The 23,681-nt window shown below is 42.0% G+C and overlaps 1 protein-coding gene across 4 annotated transcripts in view; it reads left to right on the top strand.

The window, feature by feature from the left end:
- The window catches only part of fgfr1a (fibroblast growth factor receptor 1a), a 31,214-nt gene extending 20,477 nt beyond the window's left edge, over nucleotides 1-10,737 (top strand). Inside the window, exons 8-18 of one of the 4 annotated variants that reach the window (XM_031300762.2) lie at nucleotides 9-153; nucleotides 3,087-3,277; nucleotides 4,036-4,181; nucleotides 4,554-4,675; nucleotides 5,188-5,298; nucleotides 6,446-6,636; nucleotides 6,768-6,890; nucleotides 6,972-7,042; nucleotides 7,128-7,265; nucleotides 10,056-10,161; nucleotides 10,266-10,737. In XM_031300762.2, coding sequence (XP_031156622.1) covers nucleotides 9-153; nucleotides 3,087-3,277; nucleotides 4,036-4,181; nucleotides 4,554-4,675; nucleotides 5,188-5,298; nucleotides 6,446-6,636; nucleotides 6,768-6,890; nucleotides 6,972-7,042; nucleotides 7,128-7,265; nucleotides 10,056-10,161; nucleotides 10,266-10,442 — 1,521 coding nt within the window. In that variant the 3' untranslated portion in view covers nucleotides 10,443-10,737. Of the gene's footprint in view, nucleotides 1-8; nucleotides 154-3,086; nucleotides 3,284-4,035; nucleotides 4,182-4,553; nucleotides 4,676-5,187; nucleotides 5,299-6,445; nucleotides 6,637-6,767; nucleotides 6,891-6,971; nucleotides 7,043-7,127; nucleotides 7,266-10,055; nucleotides 10,162-10,265 lie in introns of all 4 variants that reach the window. The other 3 variants (XM_031300760.2, XM_031300761.2, XM_031300759.2) reach the window with 3 other exon arrangements.
- Nucleotides 10,738-23,681: the final 12,944 nt, after the last annotated feature.

Below are 23,681 nucleotides of genomic sequence, written 5' to 3'. Positions count from 1 at the left end.
TTTTCTAGACCGCTGGCCTTAACACCACGGACAAGGAAATGGAAGTCCTCCAACTGAGAAATGTGTCTTTTGATGACGCTGGGGAGTACACCTGCTTGGCGGGCAATTCTATCGGGTTCTCTCATCACTCTGCATGGTTGACCGTTTTTGAAGGTATCAGTGGTTCTGTCTCTCCCCTATATTTCCATTGTTTCCCTTTTCCAACTCCAGCCTGGCTGTCCACCTTCACATTTGCCAGAAAGAAAGTCTTGTCCGACTCCATTTCTGTTGAATAAATGTGAGAGGAAGCCAGGGCGAGTTACAAGTACTAAAACACTCTCCGTCCTCAGCATGGCTCCTGCTCCATCTAAATTCTCTAGATGGGAGAGTATGAGCCATGCTCTGCTGTTTCTTAAATGAAATCGGCAAAGCCCAAACAACCCAATAGCTGTCTGCTACCTGAGGCCTATACTACGAAGCAAGATCAACATGCCCTGGATTTATTTCAGTTACCCGGCTTCACTAACCCTAACAACCGCGGTCCCGCATAAGTTGTGTCACGGCGATGGTTATTAACTAGTTCAATCAACCCAGGGTTTTCCAATCTAGAGATGCGCGCGTTCACATAAAAGAGGCGGTGTTTGCACATCGTGACCAATCGCAAACATCTACCCGAGCCACATATTTGACATAAGAAGAGCAAACTATAATTCTACATAAATATGAAGAACACGGACACGGTTTTGCAGGCAAAACGCAATACAGTCGCTGCTTCCTAAAACAGGAAGGAAAGCTGGCAAAAAAAATAGCCGCCACTGTTATGCGTAAATCACAATGCTTATCCATATCACTTCCCCATCAGTCAGGCACAACAAGATCTGACCATAATTACACTTGTGCTTTCCATAAACTGCCATTGCTTTAGCCTATTATTTCAGTTGCAACCCTGGCAGTGGTAAGCGATCGTGAGAGCAAATAAAAATAAAAACATAATTCAAACCGATGCGCCCATTGGCAACACACGGCTCAAGAAGCCGACAAAGATGCGTAATTCCCTCCTCTGAAAATCTATACATTTCATAAAGATACCCATCAGAGAATGTTAACGGGGTTGTCGGTCTCTAAATGTTTTAACTTTTCTGAGCGCACCTCTCTCTCTCTCTCGTTAGGTGTTCAGCATAAGTTACCTCGTTAACGCCAAATCTTGCTTCGTAGTATAGGCCTCAGGTCTACCATGACATAAAAAAACAACGTATAGAAACAGGCCAGTAGTATTTATAAAAAAAAAAATTAAAAAAAAATCACATACTTGTATTCTTAATGGTCTCAGCCAGGTACAAATTCACATTTATAGAGGGGTTGTTTGGCAGCTCTGATCAGATTTCACTTTGAACTGTCTCTACCATTCTTCTCTTAACTGGTGTTTGCATTCGACTTGGTGTAAAGCTGATTTTCTTTGACAAGCGCTACAAATGACATGTATTTCTGATGTCATTTCCTGCTGTGAGCACAGCGGCTGGCTTTGATAATTGGCTCGCTGTTGTGGATGTGTCTCATTCCGGAGGTTTGGAATGTGCATTTCTCCAATTATCAAGCTGCTTGTCAGTCAGCCTCTTCACACAAGTGCAGCTCACTTGTGTTGCTGGTGTTGGTTAGGGGTGTAACGGTACACTTCAGTCGGTATGGCACCCTTGGTTTGGGATGCATTGTTCAACATGAAGCACAAATTACTTGTACGTGATAATCTCCCACTAAAAGACGGCAACACAATGCCATATCTAATTGGAGAATTCTTATGACTGCAAATCTAAAATGTAAATACAAAACCCGGCATTTTAGTTATTTATCAAAGCATATGGGCAACTAGAATAATCTTTTCAGAATTTACATCTGCTCCTTAACCATTAAAGCTGTTACATCAATAATTGCGCATTGAAAAAAAATAGTAAAGATTAGTTGTTCATAATGTGTCCAAAAATATGTCCTTTCATACAGAAGTGTCTTCTTAGCAATACACCAGACAGGAATGAGCAGTTGTATGGTTTTAAAAGACATTGTATAAATTGGCATAATACATTTAACTGCACCATCAATGACCTCAAGAGGATTTAAGGCCATAGACTCTTGTATGTACAAGAAGTTCATCATTCATTCATTCATAACTGATTTGTGAGATCTAGCTTCTGCGCACAAAGCCACATCCCAAGCTAAGGTGTGCACCAAACTATCTTTGTCACTGAAATATGGAATCCATTACACCCCTAGAATTGGTATGAATAAACGTTGGTGTTTTCACTGAATGGGAGGAAAAAAACAAGATCTGAATTGGACAGTTTGTTCCTAAGTGTTAGCATTTATCATAAATGTTTTCTTAAAAAGAAACACTTTTTGTATTACCAGCACCAACACACAACTCGTTTTTAAAATTGCTTTACAAATGGAGTCAGAATTGGATATTTTATTGATCAAGCCAAGCAGTTAAACTACCGTATTGAGCTCATGCTTTGTGGTATGCTGCTATTAGACCTACAAGTAGACATGAAATGTGAATTAGGTTATTTGATGAAGTAGAAATAATGTGTTCAAACGTGTTTGAAGTGTTGACACGCTGTATAAAAATCAGACCCTTTGCACACTGTTACACTGTTTTTATATCGATTTCTTAGTCCATTAACAAAATATTTAAATGTGTGTTGAAAAAATTGGATTATCTGAATCAAACGATGTGTAAGCTTGTGTAACGCAGAATCTGGGTCACTTGGGTTTGTTCTAACTATTTCTCAGTGATTCAATGACCACTTCTCAAATTAGCAAATGATGTATTGTTAAGTCCTGTGCTTCGAAGAAGTGATAATTATGGTACAATACAAGTTTCTGTCCTGTCTGTGTCAAAGGCTCTGGTTTTTAGACAGGGCAGCCGTGTGTTTGTGTGTGTGTGTGTGTGTGTGTGGTCAATTTGTTTTGTTTTTTGTGTTGCTGTGTACTTGAAAGCCTGGGTATATTTGGTGTGATTGGGTGTCTGTGTTAGTTTTGATTTCATGGATGACAGCTGACCCCACCCCTCCCTGCCCCCTGTCACCCTGCAATTCCCCCCCTTCCCCATTTAGCTGTCCCGCACTATCCTCCAGCCAACCACACCTACCTGGAGGTGGTCATCTACTGCGTGGGCTTCTTTTTCATCGCTGTAATGATTGCCATCGCAATTATTGTCAAGATTCGCACCTCCTCGAAGAAGAGTGACTTCAACAGTCAGCTGGCCGTCCACAAGCTGGCCAAAAGCATCCCTCTGCGCAGACAGGTAACAGAAAGTAGATAGGGGGTTTGGAATATTTATACCTTTTTCATCTCTTCGGTCTCTGTCCACATGCCATTTGTTCAGTTATTTTGTAAGTTCAAAGTAGGGCTGGGCATTATATCGACATCGATATATGAGGCTAGATATCTCCTTCAGTTTTGGATATTGTGATATGACACAAGTGTTTGGTTTTAAAGGCTGCATCACAGTAAAGTGATGTCACTTTCTTTACCAGACGTACTAGCTGTTTAATTATTTGATTTTACCCACTTATGTCGTTGTATCCAGATTACTGGTGATTATTTATCAAAACTCTCATTGTGTTTAATATTTTGTGAAAGCACCAATAGTCAACCCTACAGTGTCACTGCGATATCTACTTTGATGTATTTGCTCAATATATTTGATTTTCTCCATATCGCCCAGCTCTAGTTCAAAGCTACACAGTGTATTTGAGCTCTCTGGCTCATCTGTACATTTATAGAGTTTGTTTATGCTAACAGAAAATTAAAACCACACATTCAAAGAGCTTTCAGGTTCATTGTATCTCCTTGAGGTCTTATACAGCAGGTAAGTACGAGTATTCGAGGAGGATTTCTTCTCCGTTGGTATGGTACACCTGAGTGGTTTAGGTGTTTTTTTTTACGTGGTCTTATGTGGAATTTTATCAACTACTCTGTAGTTTTCATTTTCTCTAGGGTCACTTGCTACTGGTGCCTGTTCCACTATGAGGGGAGTAATGTCAGTCTTCTTTCCCTCAGGTGTCTGTGGACTCTAGCTCCTCCATCCACTCTGGAGTGATGCTGGTGCGTCCCTCCCGCTTGTCCTCCAGCGGATCTCCAATGCTGTCAGGGGTATCCGAGTATGAACTGCCCCAGGATCCCCGCTGGGAGCTTTTCCGGGATAGGTATGTCGCCTTGACCAAACCTTCAGACAGGGCAACAACAGCCTTGAGGAGAGATATGTGAAGTTACTTGTTTGAAATAGTCAGTCTGCTGGTAAAGGAACCAACTGCACAAGGAAAGTGAGAGTTTTTCCCTTTTCTTTTAAAAAGATTGTGTTGAGGTGCACCTCAAATTGCACCAGAACAATACAGGGCAGCCGTCTGTGTAACAATTGAACTAAACCTCATGAAAGCAATGTGTCTTAAATTGATCTTAAGTTTGAAATCAATTTAAAGCTTAAAAATGAAGGGCCAAACTTCACACATGCACAATACAGATTTGGAGATGAACACCACTGACTGTAAATGACATGTGTCCCCCACCCCCCCTCACAGACTTGTTCTTGGGAAGCCGCTGGGTGAAGGCTGCTTCGGTCAGGTGGTGATGGGAGAGGCCCTGGGTCTCGACAAAGAGAAGCCCAACCGTGTGACCAAGGTTGCAGTCAAAATGCTGAAATGTAAGTTTTAAAAGTTCTCTGTCGCGTGGGTGTAGATATATACTAGACTTGGATGGATTGGTACTGAAACTAATTTGCACAGAGGAAAGCCCTTCAGTCTGTAGTAATAGACTTTTATAGAAGCCTCAAGTCCAGACTCCAGGGACGACAAAACTTCTAACAACAAAACTGTGAACAGATACTAAGAGACATTGGCTCTCAGCCACTGAGCAAATGGGAGAGTGGAGGAAAATTTATGAGAACCCTTGACATCCCATATAAAACAGTGTTCATTAAACTGCACGGAGGAGTGAGGATGTAGGGAAAGTAGCATTTATTGTCTCCTACTTTTAAGTGCCTTTCCCCGGGGAGCATTCTCCAAGAGAAACGCCAGCCCAACTCCACAAGAGCTGCAATGTTGATGTATATACTTTGCAGGGTGATTATTGTGAGGCCTTTTTTTTGTGGGCCTTTTCAGCAACAGAACGTCCACTAATTGCCCTAATATGATTAATTTTTTCCTTCCCCTCCAGCTGACGCCACAGAGAAAGACCTGTCAGACCTGATTTCAGAGATGGAGATGATGAAGATCATTGGGAAGCACAAGAACATCATTAATCTGCTGGGAGCCTGTACACAGGATGGTAGGACCAGACAGTCAGGGGTCTGACTCTGACCTGCCCTGGCCTGCTCAGGCCAACACACACACGCGCACACACGCACACACACACACACACACACACACACACACACACACACACACACACACACACACACACAGTTGTCCCTCAGACAACCGTAAACCTTACTTTGGGAGATGTGTAGAATGGCATGAGTAAACCATTCTGACACCAGCTTCCGAGCGCGCAGTTTGCATCGACCACAGCTGCTGCCATTTCCCTCCAATCATCCCTGACGAAAAACTAAAAGAAACTAACCTCTAATCATCCTGTAGTGCTCACCGCTTTGTTGCTTCCATACTGAAACACAAAGCTCTCTGTCCACTCCAATCTATTTACCAACGGCTAATTGGTAAAAACCAACTAATTTGCATTTATCTGTTGATCTCAAAGTATTTTTAACATCTGTCTATAATCCGGGGATCTTTTACTTTTGTGACACCCTCAGGAAGAGATTTCAGTTTTAAAGTGCTCATATTATGCTTTTTGGCTTTTTCCCTTTTTTCCCTTTTTTTGTGCACGTTATAGGTTTACAAAGTGAAAAAGCCCAAAGTCCACCCCAAAGGGACTTATCGTCTCCAACAGAAAACACTGTTCACAAACTGCTCCAAACAGTGCTATTGTAGTCCAGCCTTTACTTCCGTGACGAACGTGTGTCACTTTGTAACACACGTTATAATGCTCACCTAGCTGCTAGCATGGCACGCTCTCATACTCTGTTTCTGACTGGCTAGTAGTCCTTACCTAGCTACTGCGCATGTGCGACTCCCAACAAAGATGGAATAGAAGTGAGATGCCTCACTCTGTAGCTAAAACAGAGAGCTCACCACACAGGGTGAAAAGAGGAGCTGCAGCAATGTGCAAAAATATGGTGTTTTTTGAAAATTAAACCATGTAAACCTATTCTGATATAACCTCTAAATACAATTATGAACCTGAAAATGAGCATAATGTTAAGTCATTGGTCATGAAGATTATTTTTTTTAAAATAATTTCCCAACTGCTGCCATTATCACTTTTCTATAAAATAAAATGACATGGCCCCCTTTAACGGTGATCATTTAATTTTATGATTTATTCATTCTTGTATTTCTTTTTGAATTGTTCCTAGGTCCCCTGTATGTGATTGTAGAGTATGCATCTAAGGGCAACTTGCGGGAGTTCCTGCGAGCTCGGCGCCCACCGGGCATGGAGTACTGCTACAACCCAGACCAGGTTCCTGTGGAGAACATGTCCATCAAAGACCTGGTGTCCTGCGCTTACCAAGTGGCCAGAGGCATGGAGTATTTGTCCTCCAAAAAGGTAACAACAAAGTTTACAACCAACCATTCTCACCCTTCCATATTAAATGTACAGATTCGGGTTGAGCAAACACCTCTCTATTAAAAAACGGGTTGATTGGTTCTATTTAATGTCTGTTGTTCTTTCTGCAGTGCATCCACAGAGATCTTGCCGCTCGCAATGTTTTGGTAACGGAGGATAACGTGATGAAAATCGCCGACTTCGGCCTGGCAAGAGATATCCACCACATTGATTACTACAAGAAGACCACCAATGTGAGTTTTCCTATCATTTGTTGAACACACGGAAACACCTTAACACTGTAGACAGCCGTAACACGCGTATCTTTCCCCCAGGGCCGTTTACCAGTCAAGTGGATGGCTCCGGAGGCTCTGTTTGACCGGATATACACCCACCAAAGTGATGTGTGAGTATCCAGTTCAGCCATGATGGAATGTGAAACACTTAGTGGTGCAGAAAATGTAGAAGCTTCTGTCTGTTTCGGTCTGCAGCTGGTCATTCGGGGTGCTGCTGTGGGAGATCTTCACCCTGGGGGGCTCTCCGTACCCAGGAGTCCCAGTGGAAGAGCTGTTCAAGCTGCTGAAGGAAGGTCACCGTATGGACAAACCCTCAACGTGCACTGAAGAGCTGTAAGGAAACTACTACACACTTAAAATCAAACGCATTGCATATTCCTTAGAGTCTCTTGTTAGTGCGTTAACTCTTAATATCTCTTTTCCAGGGTTAGGGTTCCTTATTTGGTAAGGTCAAACTACTAGGGGGAATATTAAATGGTACGGCATGGCCAGATGCATTGTAATCTTCTTTAAAAAACACTGCATATAGAACCTATGGTCACTACATGACTAAAACAACCCTGACACAACTGCATTGTTGTTTGTTGGAATCATCCAGGAGTCATTGAGTCAAATGGCGTTTTTCCATTACATGGTACCTGCTCGACTCGCCTCGAGTCTACTCGTGTTTTTTTTGGTTTTCCATTACGAAAAAAAGTCCCTGGTACCTGCTAACAGGTACTTTTTTTTTTTTTTTTTTTTAGTATCACCTCCATCGAGGTTCCAAGCGAGCTGAGGCGTTACCAAAAGGTGACGTGAAAACCTGCAGACTAGAGCCCTGCTGTTAGACTGTTAGACTGTTTTCTTCATCCTGCTCCCGGCGAATTTCTGACCATTACCGCCCGCACCCACAACGTGTGTGTTACACTCCCGCCCGCTCCCGCAATGTGTATGTCCACTACCGCCCGCAAAACTCTGAGAATTTATGCACGCACAATAATAGAGATGCATTGATTTTGTGTCTTCTCCCATCCTGCATGGGAAAACACGTAATTTTATAGGTTAATAGGGAGAAGATGCAGGCAAAAAAAGGCAGGTGCTTGCTGCTGTTAGAAGGGGAGGAAGGAGCAGAGGATGAGGGAGCGGGCGGTGGACGGAGCCTCGGCTCGGAGCTCCCCCGTCCTGGGAGGCTCAGACACGCTGGTGTCTGCTCATAGATGGGCTATACAGTATATACTCAGCCAGTATATATGTATATCTATGGTGTCTGCTGGCGTGGGGGGGTTCCAGCTACATCCCGATCCTGCAGTGTTTGTTTTTTTTAGCCGCCCGCTCCCGCCCGCAGCAAAATTAAAACCGCCCGCTCCCGCGAGATTTGCGTTGGGTCCCGTGGGACCCAATCCCAATGCAGCCCTCTACTGCAGACTACTGATTGGTCGGAGAGAATTGTCACTAATCACCGCGTCATCATTGCTAGCGACAGACGGGGGTGTCTTGAACAAACCCGCCATTTTTAAATAGTTTAGCCAAAGGTGTTTTTTTTTTTTTTTGTTGTTGTTTTTGCTGCCTCCAGCTTCTTTTGAAACTAAATTTGTCTTCTGGCTGTGGCAACAGCCACATGCCGAGAGTCAAAAACAACACACCTTCGACGTTCTGTTGCGTTAGGTCATGGCGGTTTCCTGTGGCGTCGCTATGACGACCAGCAACACTCGCCTCAGGTATGAGGCGGTACTAAATCTGCAATGGAAAATAGAGGACGAGGCCGAGTAGAGTACCAGAGTAGAGTACCTGCTAGTACCAGTGGGTAAGCGCCAAAAGTCATGAGGATTATTTTCTAGCAAGTGGTGGTTGCAGAGTTGCAAAATAAGTCTGTGCTTTTCTGTTTTTGTGCTTGCCTGGTCACAACAATGACTCCCTCTGAATTAGATGTTGCCTACATCAGTAGTATAACTATTGGGGGTGATGTGTGTTGTGATTGAAACAATCTTTTGTCATCGCCAAGAGAGTAAGCCAATACCGTTTTGAAAGTGACAGACAATCTGCGAGGCTCTTAAAACACTCTGCGTCTCATGCTTGGTCCAAACAGTTGGCATTACCCATGTTGTAGTACATCAGAAAAAGTCTAGGTGCTTAGCAACGTAATAATGATCCCTGCCATTGTTTGTGTGATGGGCAGTAAAATAAAGTGCTCACAGGTTGAGTGAGCTCCAAATGGAACATAATGTTCGTACATTGTTTTAAGACTATCACCTTCTAGCTTCAGCTGGATGTCAAGTTTCTAACCACTCCTCACAAGAATGCAACACTCTTTAAAGGTTCTGTACAATCTGACATTCTGAACATTAATATGGCAGCAAACTAATATTTGCTATGTAAACATAAAGTGGAGTAATGGCATCCTGTTGTAATCCGAGCTTCTTTGTTTTGATAGCTGGTCCGGCTGGGCGAAAAAATGTCAATTCCCTGTACAGTAGGGTTGGGTACCGAAATCCGGTTCCACTATGGAACCGGTTCCTATGCAACCGGTAGGAATTGTACCGGATTAGAACGCAAATTTCGGTTCCTCATTTCGGTTCCAGGTCGAAATTCAAGGTCCCAGTAGCTTAAAGACATCACACACAACATACACAAACATCACAAACAGGATGATAAAATAACAAATCCACATGAATAGCATGGACAATAAAAGAAAAGATGTGTCGACTGAAATATTTTCCCTCTGTCCCTCCGAAACGGACGTAAAAATATCCCCCTTTCTCTGTAGTCTACCGTCAGCTAGCTACCGTAAATGTAGGCTACTTTTAAAATGCCAAATTATCGCTCTGGGAAATACTAATTATATATTTAAGTACTCTTAAAACGTTAATATATTGTTACATTTAAATAATTTTCAATTTAAAAAAAACAACAAAAAAAAACAAACTAAAAGAGCCTTTCTTTGATGTCATTTTTCAGTTTTTCAAGAATCTGTTTAGGAATCGGAATTGTTTTAAAAGTACCGGTTCGGAATCGTAAAAATCCAAACGATACCCAACCCTACTGTACAGCCCCTTTAACATAGGATTTGTGTTTAGAAACGACCGCTCAAAAAGTAAAGGCAAGTTAGTCTTGACTGCTCAATTTTGAATCTCTTGATCTCTGCAGGTATATGATGATGAGGGACTGCTGGCATGCTGTGCCCTCTCATAGACCCACATTCAAACAGCTGGTAGAGGACCTGGATCGCTGCCTGGCCATGACAGCCAACCAGGTCAGTCCTCCTCTCCTCATCATACAAGGAAGAAGCAGAAATGTCGGTTTTGGAAGTAAAATGTTGATTTATTTCTCTCTCTTTCTCCCTTTTGTTGCCTACAGGAGTATTTGGAGCTGTCAGTGCCCCTGGACCAATATTCCCCCAGCTACCCAGACACCCGAAGCTCCACCTGCTCCTCAGGCGAGGACTCGGTCTTCTCTCACGATGCCGGAGCTGAGGAGCCCTGCCTGCCAAAGTTCCCTCCCCACTCCAACGGGGCAGCCATTAAGAAACGCTGATTCCTCATCTCCATTCAGACAAACCTCGATATTTCCTCCGCTCCCTGCCTCATGGGGTTGGACTCTATCCCCACATTCCCAGAGATTAAGCTAAAAAAAAAAAAAAACCCCAATGGTGCTCTGCGAGAAAGGAGCTTGGAGAGAGGCACCTCCATAGAACCTGTCGGAACACATGGACTGAGGAGTGCAGCCGTTTCCCGATTCTTGGTGGTGACGATGTTTATGGGGCACTTTGTATTAACAAGAGTGGCAGTTTGTCACAGTGTCAGAAAGGAAGAAAAAAAAAAAAAAACAACACTCCCACTCTTCTCTCCACTTTGGACATTCCACTGGTCAGGAGAATCAAAAGGACTGACTGATTATGTCAGATTTTGTTTGTTTTGTGTTTTTTCCCTCCATGGTTGTCTCCTCAGTAGTGAAGGACAATATTCTGCTTTTCAGACCAAATCCAGAGAATATACTGACTACCAAGGGACATGCAGCACCGTGGTCCTCTGCATCACTCACTATCTTGTAAATACAGTTAGAAAATTATAAATATGAATATATATTTACATTGTACTCTTATTTTTATTACCATAATTGATTTATTTTCTTTTGTACAAGGATGCTTTTGTTTGATCCATTTTTTTTTTTTTTTAATATAGTCTGTAGGGGCAATTGTTACATGAGAATATCTTTAAATTGTTGAGGATTACATGGCCAGTTTTTGCTGTATCACAGCTTTGATTCCCCTAAATTTACTACATAATCATCAATGGAAAAATATATATTGGGTTTTCTATTTTTTAACTGTAAGTGCTTTTCATGACAAAACAAATATGGTGAAACTCAAGTGTTTGGGTTTCTCTCCTATCAGGAGGTGTGTGTGTGTGTGTGTGTGTGTGTGTGTGTGTGTGTGTGTGTGTGTGTGTGTGTGTGGAATTTTACCTTGTCTCATTCAAGATTGTTCATTTACTTCAAGGATGGTCACAACTGTAAATAGTCGTGGTTGTACGCCATGCTTGTTAACATCCAGAGTAATTAGCTTCAGTCAACATCATGCACTTCCACTGTGCATGCCTTCCATGTGATGAACTTATTTTCTACTGTAAATGCTATAACAGGAGTTACATTTGCTGCCATGTAACTTCTGATGAAAGGTTGCAGAACACGTATGTCATCATAAAAGGATTACATTAAATAAAATGCTATTGAAAAACTAACTGCCAAAGCTTTCAGAGTTTGAACTCGACTCCATAAACGGGTCTATAAATATCGAGATTTTCATGTTTGTGATGTAAATCATGTTTACAGAAATGGAACGAGGGCCACTTCAATCTCCCACCTATTTAACACGGGTTGCTGGGGGCTGATTAGATATGATAATGTGCTGCTGACATCAGAAGAAATGTTGGCGAGCGCAGAGAGCCTACAGCCGGCAGTAAACATGTAATTTATGACCGTGGGAATAGCTTGGCAAGTGCTGGTGCTACACTTCCATCCATCAGCCACACCAACCTTGATGCCCGCGTCTGGCTTCCTGCCATTGGCTGATGCATCACCTGGAATACAGTCTCCACGCAACAGGCTAAAATCAGCCACACAGCGCCACTGGCTCTCGACCTTTTTAAAAGCCTGCTTTTACAGCTCGGGTCAATGCAGTTAGCCTTCTGTGCATACTGTATTACAGCACAGGGGAACACAGTTTATTTGATAATAGAGAACAGATCCTTGTTACTTTTTATCCCGACAGTTGTATGAATTAAAGCTGCTGGGATTTGTAAATGAACACCAACATACTGTGCTCTCAACAATAACTGTCATGGCTTTCAAGTATACAAGGCCACCTCCAGATTTCCACACACGCTTCCAGGATTCAAACAAACCTACAACCTTATTGGTTTTGGGAGAAATGTCATCCACTCCTGGAAATTGGGGGGGTCATGAACAGTATCATCTGAGCCGTGGTGGAGGTGATGATGAAGAACTCTATTAAGAATCGGACGGACAGGAGAAGCCTCGCTTTATAACCTGCTAATGGTGCAGAGCGAGGAGCACAGGTTCTATTAGGTGGAGCATGTTATCACTTCTGACAGATGGCAAAGGGAGAGTTCTGGAGAGCAAAGTTCATCAGCTATTGTTCAGTATAGCGCTCTGCTGATAGCTGTAATTTATGAATTCAATCCGTCTTTATTTTGCTGTGATGGGGACACACAGAGGAAGGTGTTTATTGTCAACAGTTAAGATTGGGCAACGTGACAGCATCTAATTAAATGGGAACTGCTACTGTATGTCTTGTTTTTATCTTCTCCGAGAAATTACTATCTGATGACTGATTGGAAAATGGATTGGAATTTTAGCCATACAAGCTTTACCCAGTAATTGGTATGTTGAGCTCCAGCAACACCTTGCTCAATTCTGGTCAGCCTAATATAATGTGTCCCATTATACCGCGCTTATTTTTAAGACATTGTACCTTTAACTGCAGGGCGCAGAACGCACATTTAGAAGGTAAAGTTTTTCTTTCCAATATTGGTTAAAAAAAAAACAAATGGACAAGGGATCTTGAGGTGAAAATAGAAATTTTGTGGGCTGATGTCTGGAAAAATGCAACATCATTTCTGTGCTATTGAAGCATCATAATTACAGGGAATGCAACAAAGTCAATGGTTGGAAATTTCAAAAACATTATCTTACAGCAAAATTGGCATACCATTAACAAACATGTATTCTTGGAGATCTGCATCATTAACCAAAATAAAACCTATTTTTCTTTCAATCTGAATAGGAACAAAAATGATTGGGTTGACTTATACCTGCAGAGTGGATCAGTGAGCCACTTCTCATCAGTATTACTAAATTGAATGGGTGGATTGGAACATAGCACATGATTTGTTATTATATTTTTTTATATTATATAAATGTTTCTACTTTAGTTAAACCTTATGTTCTCTGACAAGCTAGATGAGTTTAACCACCCATCAAAGAAAAGCATTAAAATCAGAATCAGAATCAGAAAACCAAATACATGTGTCATTTCATATTACTTTTAAAGGTGCTGTAGGTAGGATTGCGAAGATCCAGGACTTGTGAAACATGTGAACATCAACAACTTCTCAGTCCCTCCCCCCTTTTTGCTAAAGCCCAAAACGTTCTCCTAAGCCCCTCCACCCACAAGAGAGAATGAATGTGTGTGCCCCCCGGCCCTGATTGGTGCATCTGAACGGCAGTGGCGGTGCCGGAGATTTTCTTTTGCTGGTGCTATGGGGTGCTCGACGTTTCAGTGAGGGTGCTCTAAAATTTAGAGTTTCCCTTGACACATGCAAACAATACACACACACACACACACACACACACGTGCGCAGATATGCACCCACCTCAGCCACGGTTTACTAAGCGAGCGAACAAGAGGTAGAGAGAGATTGATTTATGTTTTTTAACTAAAGTTAAAACTAAAGTTGCTGATACAACAGCACCATAAAACTCTGATTAGCCCACCGAACATATTTCAAATACCAGCCAACAAGTCAGGTTTACACAATCATTACTGCAGCTGTCATACAGTAGCATATATTTGCAGAGAAGTAATGCAGCAGGCCAAATACACCACAGACAGCCAACCACACACATAAACACACATGCACACATCCTCACACAGTATTCATACTTGCACACATGGTAAAAATAATGTAGTCATTTCTGTATATAACAGATAAAGTCTCCACAGATTCACGTTTAGGGAGTAAAAAATGACACTTTGCTAATGTTACACTCATTTCGCTAATCCTAACGGCTACCAAATGTTGCGTTGTTCTTCTTCTGTGTAAATACGTTATTGCGGTGGATTTTTGCAAATCGCACTACAGGCTGTAGGTGGTGCCAGAGGAGCCAGATTTTTTTTTTTTTAAATGACCTGCTTCATGTAGTTCTACTCGAACATAGTGCCAGTTTCAGGAAATATGACAGAAAGTTAGTTTTATAAGTCTTACCTACTGCACCTTTAACAGTAGGCTACATGAAGCTGGAACAATACATTTAGGTATTTATTGTATACTTGTCATAATATTAAAGCTATAAACATTACTATAGCTAGCTAACTATGATGTTGATATTTGTTTGTTTTTTTAATGTCTCGACAACTACTGGAAGAATTATCCTTCTTCAGACATTCAGCTTTATTTTGTGTTTACTGCTAATTAGCAAATGTAAGCATGCTAATATGCTAAACTAAGATGGTGACCACGGTAAACATTAGATTTGCTTAACCAATGTTAGCATTGTCATTGTGCGCATGTTAGCATGCTAACGCTAGCATTTAGCTCAAAGCACTGCTGTGCCCAGTGCCCACAGCCTCAGAGAGCAGCTGGAATGTGCGCGTGCCTGAACTAAATGTTTCTGCATGAATGCATTGCCATATCCTGAAGATATAAATGACTAAAAATCAACACATCATCGGCAAACATACATGTACATTTTTCCTAAAAAGTCAGTGATACGAGCAAGATGAGACCGATGCATGTTTAGTTGGTGGCCTGTTAGATGAATTGCTTTGTGTTCATATTTACCAGAGATTGTTTGATTGATTCCAGTTTAGGATTATCATCTCTAGGTCTAGAGAAAAGCCTGAGTCTCACCATTAATCTCTACGCTGTGCGTTTCCTCTCACTGGTGACAGATGACCTGCCCTTCAACTCTCTGCCACCCTGTGGAGACACATCGTCAATCAGAGTATCATTCTCAGCCGCAGTTAGGAGAGAGAGGGTCCTGGGAGGCTGACGCCGGTGATGATGGTACTGGTGATGGTGTGTATTTGTGTGTGTGTGTGTGTGTGTGTGTCTGTTTTTCTGCTTATTTGAGCCTTCAGGAAAACAAGGAGCGGTGACATCAGCCCGTTGTTGTGCACCTCTGTCTCCTCACAAATGAACTGGTTATTTATGGGAGCGAGGGAGGAGAGTTTAGTGGAGGGGAGCTGTCAATGCACATGAAGGGACAGAGAGGAGGCTTACAGCAGTGCCATACTGGAACTCATGAATATCATTCTGGCCAGCGTCCATTTGCAAGGTGAAGGAGACATGTCTCTTGTCCTTGCATTCCTTCCTATGACTAGGAAAGAAAAAAAGAGACCTCAGACATGAAGCGTGTGTGGGTAACCGCAGCAGACAGGCTTAGCCATAGATTGTTGATTTTAAAACAGAGGAGGAATTTTAATTTTCTGTTGTTTGCGCACCCTCTTTAACACTAGTCAAGATGATGAGCAGCTGTTTTGTGTCTAAGTGTGGCCACTGTGGTTTTGGGTGTAGTTCACTCTTGAGGACCTACTTTTCAGCAGATCAAAATATGTAATACTTTTAATTAGGGATGCACAGATACAGATACCAGTATCGGGTATCGGGTCCGATACTGTGCTCATGTACTCGTACTCATAAAACTACTCCTGCACCCAATACCAGTTCATGCATCACTGCTTGTGACGTTAGTTAGCACTACACTTGGCAGCAGGTAATGTTAACTTACCGTTGGCTAATAGCTTGCCCTAAACACGATTAAAAATCATAAAGCTAAACGGTCTAAATTGTCGCTGTATTTCACTCGAAAGGGTTAAAACACCAGTTGTCCCGGTCCGGGATGTGCAACATTCTGTAGCTAAAGAAACAGCGTAGCTTACGGTAGATGAAATGCAGATTGAATTTTCCAGACGCCATGGCCACTGCCGGAGTTGAAGATGATGGAGAAATGAACATAACACAGGCAAAATGTTACCACACAGGTGACCTCATGCTTCCCTGAAGTCACCTGTGTGGTAACATTTTGCCTTCCCCGTGAGTTATGTAAACAAGCCATTCAATTGTTAGAACTTTAATGGTGTTATTATTTTTTTATATATTGGTATTAGTACTCATATCAGTACTCGGTCGGCAAGTACCTAAATGTAACTTGTACTTGTTGGCCTGAAAAAAAGTAGTGGTATCGGTGCATTCCTACTTTTAATGATATTTTATAAATGTTTTGTCACCGGATGTCAAAGTCTCAGTGCTGCCTCTGTTGGCCTCCTGAAGCAGAAAATGACAGTAGACGAAGGCGGTGGTGTCCTCTCCTCGTCTGTGCTCTTTGGTTGTTGATGTTGACTGTGTCTCTCCACAGTGGGCCCGGGCCCCTGTTTGTGAGATGGCTGTCTATTTGACAGGTCCCCGGCGCCCTGGCTGCTCTGTGGGACAGACATAACAGAAGGGGTGAGCCCGGGGCACAGCCTGTCTCTCACTGCGTGTCTCACTATTGTCTCTGAGTCGCTGCCCTTTTCCTTCTTTTCTCCACATCACAAAAACCATAAGCAAGTTTGTGGGGAAGTATCCGTTCCCTACACTTCAAGCATTTTGTTAAACTCAGTTGGATAAAGTTTAAATGGGATAACACTTTAGATTACAGTCTGCAAATTGCAGTGTAATTATTTAGAAATTATTTTGTAAACGATTTTAATTTAATATGGAGTATTTAGTACCCTTATTACAAACTTTATTACACTGTATTGGACAACATACAGCATAAAGAATACTTTGACATTCATTAATTAATCACATATTTCAACTCACTTATTATGAAAAGCATGCTTGAGGAATTTCAGCTGAGGTGATAGATGTAACGTTTTAATTCTAGTAAACTACGATGAGGACAAAGCATTGAGAATATATTATAAGTTCCCATATCACAGTGTAGGTCCAGGCTGTGAAATAATGTGCTCCCTTGTTCAGCCCTATTTCACTGTAATTATAGTGCAGTTGGTTTGGTTTGGTTTTATTCTGTCGTGACCTATACAACAAACTTCCAAATATTCACCAAAAAAGACACAGTTTCAACATTAAACATGGACAATTACTGTGTTCGGTGTCCTAAGCCCCCAGCGCCGTCTTCCAGGCAGCACTGCCTGGAAGGTACTAGGATTAGGCAATGGTTAGGGTTCGGGTTAAGGTTAGGGTTAGGTGCTTAATACATCCATGGTTAGGTGCCTTGAAGTCGACGGTCGCAGCACTGCCTTGAAGTCGACGTTGGGGACTTAAAACACCATTGAGCGACAATTACAGTTAGAGTATTTCAAATAAAACTATCTTTACCCATATTTACCCATTTTTCATGGTAATTTCAAAGTAAATGTTGGGTATGTAGGTCATGATAGCATTACTGAAAACAATGGGGAAAACAACTATTGTGAAAGGACATGTAGGCTTAGCATTTTGGTCCACTTTTTGGCACTTTGCATGCACCCTGTAAGTATTTTTGTATACTGGGTAATAAAAAAAAGTTCTTAAAGTTGTTGTTATTTATTTCGAATTTCCCCTTTAACACAAATGTGTTACCCTATTCCCTGTAAATGTTTCTAGGTACCTGTATGCACAAAATAACATTGAAATTTATGGACTGTAATCCAAAACGTTACTGGATAAAGTCTGCAAAAGTGTCACAAATGATTGAAAATAAGAATCGTTTTGTAGCAATCATTTCTAGTAGCAAAATATATCTCTGGCATGATTGCGGTAAGAGTATTTATGGCGTCTGGAGGCACGGGTGTGGTCAGGTAAATGAGATGGGTGAGGGTGTTTGTTTGGTGTCGAGCTAGCAAGGGGGTGGAGAGGGGGCAGTGGTAGTGGTGTCTGCCCGACAAGTTGTGTGTTGGCGTCCATACAAAAACTGACGCCTACAGGCATGGCTCCGCCTCTTTCCCACCAGATCGACTTTCTTCAGCACAGGAATGAGACATAGACACCTCCTCCAGGCTGAGACATATAATCTGGGCCTGTCAGGGCCTTTATCAAACAGGATCAACTGGTGCGCTGGGCCTTTCTCCACAATCCCCACAGGCAGCAAGATACCTGCACACGCATTCCTTCGACACATCCCTATCCCAAGAGGCGTATCACCTATCTTTTATGGCAGCTCAGCTCGAAGATGAGGGGGGAGAGCTGGAGTACAGTTGCTCCTCTGCATTGTCCTGATTGAAAATGAAGACAGCAGCATGGCCTTCGGTTTGGAGGATTCTCTTGATCCCCTGAGTCTCAAAATGTCAGAATGCTGATCAACAGAAAATCCCTGTTTAGAAAAAACTGATTTTGTGCTTGTTTTGTCACTGCGGCGTGTTTCCATTGCAACGATAATGACAATATGACCTGTTGATTGTCAGAGATGAGTTCAGCAGGCCTTTTTATAGCCCCTTGAGGATACAGCAGCCCACCTGAGGGAGCCCTCCTTGGCTCAGTTGTTTCAGCCCATCACTGTGAGTGACCAGATAAAAGAGGGTATGAATCAAAGCAGCAGCGTCGTTGTGCACAGAAGTCTAATCATATCACGCGCCCCTGAGCCATATGTCTTTGTACTCTCTTTAATTGAATTGAGCCCAGGATGAGATTGGCTGACATACCTTCCAGTGACTGAGACGCACTTTAGAGAGCGAGGCGGGCAATAGGAGCAATTTGGGATGGTTGTTTTCTTGGCACAGTTTGGTATAAAATCCTTAAAGGTATCCCACAGCCTGCAGTTTCATTTCACAGGTTTCATTGCTGTTAATAGACTTGCCCAAGGCACCAACCTTTATTGTCAAATATAAAATAATTGGGAATTTTATTGCCGTGTTTGCAGCCCGACGATTGCTTATTAAAGACAGACTCATCAAACATGACAGATTTGTGCTCAGCAAGGCTTGTAGTGACAAACACTTACCTTATTGAATTTCTTGTCCACATGTGAATGCATTATTTGCTCCTGACTCACAGAGGAGGACATCTGACGTCAACTTGTCCTCAGACTTGGCCAACTGAATCACTGGCATCTATCAGCAAGTGGCCTCATGAAGACACATGAAGATCAAGTTAATGATTTAATGCCTCCGAATTGCCTCTTTATTTGTGCCCTTGTCCACCTCTGTTAATCACTTTGTATAAAGAATTGCAGAAGAGGTGCAGACATGTCAGTATCTCCAGTATAGAAACACCATAACGTGTGTATACATGTTTGAGTGAAGTCCCAACACTTTTGTGACTCCTGTATGAAACAACATTGCCTGGAGCAGATGGGATTTTCCCTGAAAAGAACTGAGGTGAAACACATTTGGTGTTTCTTACTATTTTGTTTTTCCTGCTTCCTATGCAACCAGGAGGCTAAACCGTGAAAACCAAACAGAAATGGAAACAGACAGACAGAGAGGTCTTTTCAGGCTCCTTGGCCCATAATCAGAGTGGGATGTGGGTTTAAAACCAACGTTCAACGTGGTTGTAATGTAGAGTTAAAGTTGTCCAAACAGGGTTAATTCCCGGCGAAGCGGGCTGGCCGCTAAAGAGGTGAGAAGCTCTGATTTTAGAATACATAGGTGCCAAACAGCAGAGGATATAATGAGATGGTGAGAGCCTGGCAAAGGAGACAGGAACACTTTGTGACTCATTTTTGCCAAACTCAGCATGGCCAAGTGTTCCTCCTAATGCTGTGCTCTCAGAGCAAGTGGTAGCTTGGCTGAACTTCTTTTATTACTTAAAGTTGATATGAAACGAGGGTGGCTCAAGAGGCACAGCTGTTAATGTTATACAGTACTTGACTGAGAGATGTGCTGCTCGTGGAAACACACTGAATCCTCACAGTTCGTCCTCACTGCTGCATTTATTTGCCTTAAAGTGGCTATAATGGATATTTTTAAAACAATGTGTAAATGACGTTGTGGAAACAGGGTAACAATGTGAAAGGGGTCGCTAATTCAATCAGGAGAGACTTTGTTGCAGATATGCAAATATTTATTGAAATAAAGCATAATATGAAATGTACAGAGTCTTTGGGGATTAGACTCCATCATTAAAAATATTTAAAGGGGTATAGAAGCCAGACATATTCCCCAGATGGAGCCTAGACACTGGTGATGGCGGAGAGGGAACATACTGGAGCATTTAGCAGCTAAGCTGTCGATTATTTGCTCAGGAATTGGCAGAGACCCAAAACAGAGCTAAAAGAGTTGTACTTACATTCACCAGGCTGCCTGAAACACGGCTCCAAATGAATGATAATGTCGCACACAACTGCTGGATGTGTAAATAAGCAACTGTTTGCTTATTAGCCATATCAACTTAAAGGACGATTTGTGTTCACAACTTGTTTTTGCTGCCCCAAGTTGCCAAAAAAGTACGTTTTTGCAGGTTTAAAAAAACAATTAAGATACATTTAAACGAAATAAAAAAATGAAATACAGTACATTAAAGGAGCAGTGGGACAATTTGCGGAATATGCTTCATCACTCTCTTTTCCCGATAGTTAGATGTCTCTAATATCTGTACGCTAAATATGAAGCTAGGGCCAGCAGCCGGTTGGCTTAGCTTAGCATGGCATAAGAAGTGGAAGCGGATGGAAACAGCTTACCTAGCTCTGTCCAAAGGTAAACACAAAAACTCCACCTACCAGCCCATCTAAAGCTAATTAATTAACACATTTACACTTAACTAAACAAAACAAGACATTACGTATTATTCAGTGAGCATTAGAGGTCCTGGTAGGCAGACAGGGCCAAGCTACCTGTTTCCCCTTTTCCACTATTAAGCTGCTGGCTCTAGCTTCATACCAGTATTTACTGTACAGGCATGCGAGTGGTATACATGTAACTCTCTGCAGAAAAGTAAATAAGCGTATTTCCCAACATTTTCAACTATTCCTTTAAGAGTTGCTGCCAAAGTTGTTTTGTATTTTAAAATACAAAACAGTTGCTTATGAAGACAAAATGGATGCATTCTTAACTGATTTATTTCACAGCACATTTTCCAAATCAGTATTTAGACTGAACCCTGTGATTTAGTTAAGTATACTTGTATAGAGAGAATTTTGTGGATTAATCTCAGCAGCATTTCAGATTCCTCAGCCTCACACAGGGCATGTTAGGGTTTCCAGCTGCTGTTTCATGCTCCGTTCTCTATGCCATGCAATTATACTGGTTCCCACCGGAGGTTTGGATTGGGTGGAGCTCAGCAAGGAGTAAGCTCAGGCATTAACTGCTCCTTACTGAGCGCAACTTACATGAATCCACAAATACAGTTAGAACAAAAGAAGCTAAGACACACGCAAACACACTGCACCAGAGCACAAAAGAAAATGAACCATAAAAATAGCTGCTGTACAGGAAATGGCATTCCTTAACTGGATAAGGCACAAAGAGACGCCACCCATAATTTTGTAACTGATTCACATGTGAAATCACTCTCTGTAAAAGTGTCTGTTACGTGCAATGAGGCCTCACAGACGGAGAGATTTCTGTTCAAAAATATTAGATTCTTTGGAAGCCCTTTCACATCAAACTGTGCCAAAGCAAAGAAAACGTCTCACAGATTTAAATTTTTCCAGAAGGACATTGAGCTTTTTCTCTTTCGTCCATCAAGAAAATGCTTTTTACTTAATTGCATAGCTTATGTCAGAGAACATGACTGAAAGAAAGAAAGAATATTTAAGGGAAAACTAAATCAATGAATTGTTAAATATTGTCTCAATAGTTATCCCCTGCTTTAAAATTAGAACAGAAAACTGCTGCTTTGGATCAGATGTTTAAAACAACATTCTGTTTCCCTGCTGCCTGTCTGGGTTGGGAACAATGTGCTGAGACCTGGGCACACAGTGTGTCGCACGGTCTCTTTGCTTGTGACAACAGAGTCCTTGTAAGGGAGGCTGGTAATGACTGGCACAGAGGCTGCAGCCATGCCAGTGGCCATTCAGCCACCCTGCACAGTCACCTGCCCTGGAATGACTTTATTTTGCGATCAACAGCGCCCTCTGGTGGCATGAGCCTGAGTCACAGGGACATGTCTTGTGTCTGTTTACTTATCTGTTGTGTGTGCATGAAATAATTCAAGGCAAGAAAACAGAAATTAATTCTCACACATTATGTTTCTAATGGTATTAAAGTGCTCATATAATGCTAATTTTCAGGTTCATAATTGTATTTAGAGGTTGTATCAGAATAGGTTTATGTGGTTTAATTTTCAGAAAACACCATATTTTTGTTGTACTACACATTGCTGCAGCTCCTCTTTTCACCCTGTGTGTTGAGCTCTCTGTTTTAGCTACAGAGTGAGGCATCTCACTTCTGTTCCATCTTTGTTGGGAGTAGCACATGCGCAGTAAGTACTGCTAGCTTGTCAGTTGCAGAGCATGAGGGAGTGCCACGCTAGCAGCTAGGCGAGCGTTATAACGTGTGTTACAAAGTGACGCATGTTCAACATGGAAGTAAAGGCTGGACTACAATAGAGCTGTTTGGAGCAGTTTGTGAACAGTGTTTTCTGTTGGAGATGGTAAGTCCCTTTGGGGTGGACTATGGGCTTTCTCACTTTGTAAACCTATAATGTGCAAAGGGGAAAAGCCAAAAAGCACAATATGAGCACTTTAAAGCAAAAAAAAGGAATTTTTTTTTAATCTAAAATCATATTAAAGGCAGGAGTTGATTTTACACATTAAATAAAGGATGTGCAGGCTTTCCTAATAAACAATGTATAAAAGTAAGCCCTCTTATTCATACCTTATGATCCACTACAAGTGTGGGTCTGTGTATCTGCAGAGACCCTGCCCTTTTACTGTATTTTCTCTTTTCTTCTTATTTTGCTGTGTGCAGGACGTTTATGGGCGTCAGCAAAGAGCCTTTGGGCCCCACATGGGTGCGTAACTCCCAGCCAATAACAGCGCAAGTAGTTCATCACTCCCAGGTTGTTAAATACCGCCGCTTTGTAATGCCCCTCGGCATTTGATACTGACACACAAGGCACCCTTTAGCATCTGTATTCTACAAAGTATTTGTATTTGATGACAAATGGGCTATTATTACATTGCTGTGTGTTTGTGTGTGTCTTCAAACACACACAGACACACACAGACAGGATGAAGCTCTGCATTCATAAACGATCCGGCAATGTGGCACCTTCATGCAGGGTTGTGGGGAGGTATGTGTGTGTGTGTGTGTGTGTGTGTGTGTGTGTGTGTGTGTGTTTATTTTTACTTTAGAATGTCACCGCAGTGAAACAATCAGAAAATAAGGTCTAATTCACGACCTTGTTCTTGGTAACGCCAAGGTAATTTTTATTCACTCTCTAGGTCGCTGGACCACCGCTGCTCTCTCTTTCTCTTTAGCTCATTGAGCCAAGGAGGGGGCGCCATCTTTGAATGCTGTGTTGAAATATATGATACCTTTTAAGGTCCCATAGTATGCTCATTTTCAGGTTCATACATACTATTTTTTGGTTTTTACTAGAACATGTTTAC

Source organism: Sander lucioperca, chromosome 2 (assembly GCF_008315115.2).
Source record: "Sander lucioperca isolate FBNREF2018 chromosome 2, SLUC_FBN_1.2, whole genome shotgun sequence".
Taxonomy (NCBI): Eukaryota; Metazoa; Chordata; class Actinopteri; order Perciformes; family Percidae; genus Sander; species Sander lucioperca.
This window is presented reverse-complemented; position numbering and strand designations above follow the sequence as displayed.